The sequence below is a fragment of the Nuphar pumila genome, chromosome 14 (genome assembly GCF_984573655.1).
Source record: "Nuphar pumila chromosome 14, dmNupPumi1.hap1.1, whole genome shotgun sequence".
In the NCBI taxonomy this organism is placed as follows: Eukaryota; Viridiplantae; Streptophyta; class Magnoliopsida; order Nymphaeales; family Nymphaeaceae; genus Nuphar; species Nuphar pumila.
Genome location: NC_143262.1, coordinates 29993905 through 29996212, shown reverse-complemented (window position 1 = coordinate 29996212; position 2308 = coordinate 29993905). Strand labels below are relative to the sequence as shown.

At 48.9% G+C, this 2308-nt stretch overlaps 1 protein-coding gene across 1 annotated transcript; it reads right to left on the bottom strand.

Moving 5' to 3' along the window:
- Window positions 1–678: 678 nt before the first annotated feature.
- On the bottom strand, window positions 679–1263 carry LOC149816715 (uncharacterized). Its single transcript, XM_089986951.1, has one exon. It carries the CDS (start codon window positions 1261–1263, stop codon window positions 679–681), a length of 585 nt encoding a protein of 194 aa, XP_089843077.1.
- Between the last annotated feature and the right edge of the window lie 1045 nt (window positions 1264–2308).

The window sequence follows — 2308 nt, the reverse complement described above, 5'->3', positions numbered from 1 at the left end:
CGAGCTACAGGCAATTTCAATTGTGCAGCAAAACTTACAGAAATAAACGTGTGAGTGGCACCACAATCGAAAAGAACAAAAGCCGCACGATCTGCAACTAAAATCGTACCTTGCACGAGATCTCCTCTAGTCAACTGCTCGGCCGTAGCTGTATAGACTCGCGCAGGAGCTTTCTTCATGTCGCTGGTCTGTGGTTGCTCTGGCTGGGTCGACGGTGGTGCCTGCAGCTGCAGGGGAAACTGGGACGCACCAGTGGCCTGCCTGAATTCGTCTGCCGCCTTCTTGCGGCAATCGCGGATGAAATGGCCCATCTTGCCACAATATAAACAACCGCCTGTCTCGCGGGGACAAGGTTGGCCCGCATGAAATCTCCCACATTTACCACAAGCTCTACTAGGAGGTCGTCGTAGCGGACGGTACTGGTTTCACTGCCTTTTTGCCGGGGGACTTGACAGGTTCTCTCCTTCCATCTTCACAGGCAGAACTGGCTGCTTACCTTCTTCAATTTTGATGGGCAACAATGGCTGCTTGGCCTGACCGTGGCTGCATCCGTCTTCGATCGCCACCTGTTGAAGGTGGCTTCCGGGTCTGAATGCTCTTGGACCGCTCCCAGTCATCATTGAGGAAAGTAGCTGTCTCGACAGCCGCTGCTAAGGTTGCAGGCATGCTAGTAAGAACTCAGTGCTTGAGTCCTTCCTTCAGGCCTCTGATAAACTTCCTTGCCCGTTCACACTCATCTTCGAAGAGGTTGGGACAATGCCTCTCCAACTGTTGAAACTTGGTCGCATATTCATTCAAAGTCAAGCTGCCCTGAGACAGCTCCAAAAACTCGATCTTCTTTTTCTCCCTTGCATGAGGGGGAAAATAATTGTCGAGAAATGCCTTTCTAAAAGTCTCCCAAGGCACAATGTCGATGCTTGAGAATCGAATCCTTCGTGTGGTATCCCACCAAATACGAGCCTCATCCTTTAAACGAAAGGACCCAAATAAAGTCTTTTTCTCCTCAAGAACTGTGAGGACGTCAAAGACTCGTTCGATTTCACTGACCCAATATTCTACCGCATCCGGGTCTGCTCCACTGGAAAAAACAGGAGAATCCAACTTTAAGAATTTCTCGAAAGAGACCCCTTGTTCCGGAGCCTGACTTCTCTGCGTAGTCCCTTGATTTCGGATCGCTTCAGCTAATGCATTTAGAGAATCCATAATGAATCCCCTATGTTCGAGCCCGTCCTCTGACAAATCCTCATCTGGTCGACGAGCCATCCTTAAAAACAAACATAAGATACGTCAGAATACACCAAGACAATTAAGAAACAAAAGATATTTTATAGATCTTCAAGTCATCGCATATACAAAAATCCCAGCGATGCTGGTATACAAGCCAAAAGAAAGAACTTTATTCGCATGAGAGTTTGCAGCCTCTCTTACAAAAATTGAACAAAAATTTACAAACACTCCCTTCTAGGGACGTTCAAACTGTCGAATGTATTCTCTCTTATTCCCCGTACGCCTAAACCTGCGTCGAGGGACAAAAGGGAGTGGCTCATCCGAGGGAACCTCCACATCATACATCGGAGTCGAAGGCGTGTAGTCCAGTGAAACCGAACCACTAGTGGACGAATCTGAAATGTTGATTGGAAAATCGACACCAGGAATTGGGAGAGCAGGGCCCTCAGAGACCACTGGGGGCAAAGGTTGTTCGAGGACCACCAAAGGTAGATCTGGCACATTAAGGTCAGGGATGACAGCTTCAGCAGAATCCTGGACTACAGTTGCTCTATCTTGCTCCTCTTTAAGGAGACAAAACTCTAAGGTGTGTCCGAAATCGCCACAAAAGACGCACTCAAGTGGTACAAGGGTGGGACCACTACCATCTGAGAATTCCGGCGTAGCTTGCCGACCTGTCTGGACTTGCGAGGGTAGATGTCCTCTCATCCGAACATATACCGAGGACCAGGTTGTTGCCAAAGGTACCTGGAATTCTGGGGGCAGTGGGCTACCAGTCTCATCTGTGAAGATCGGTGGGGGTGGGCGATTAGCCCAACACTCTTCCCAAGACACCATACGTCCTCCTCTATCAACATAGAGGCCCCTACCTCTAACCGAACGAGCGCGCATTCTACGCCCACCCCTGCCATGGTGGCCACTCGGACCAGCTGACGGATCCATTACACACAAGTACTGTTCAAAGTAAGAGCAATGCATTAATTTTATCAAAGCAAGAAAATTAAGCGTCTACTTATAGTGCGGTGGGAAGCTCGATGATCAAGGCTCAACCGTTCTCGTCCTGGCTCTGATACCAAAAGTT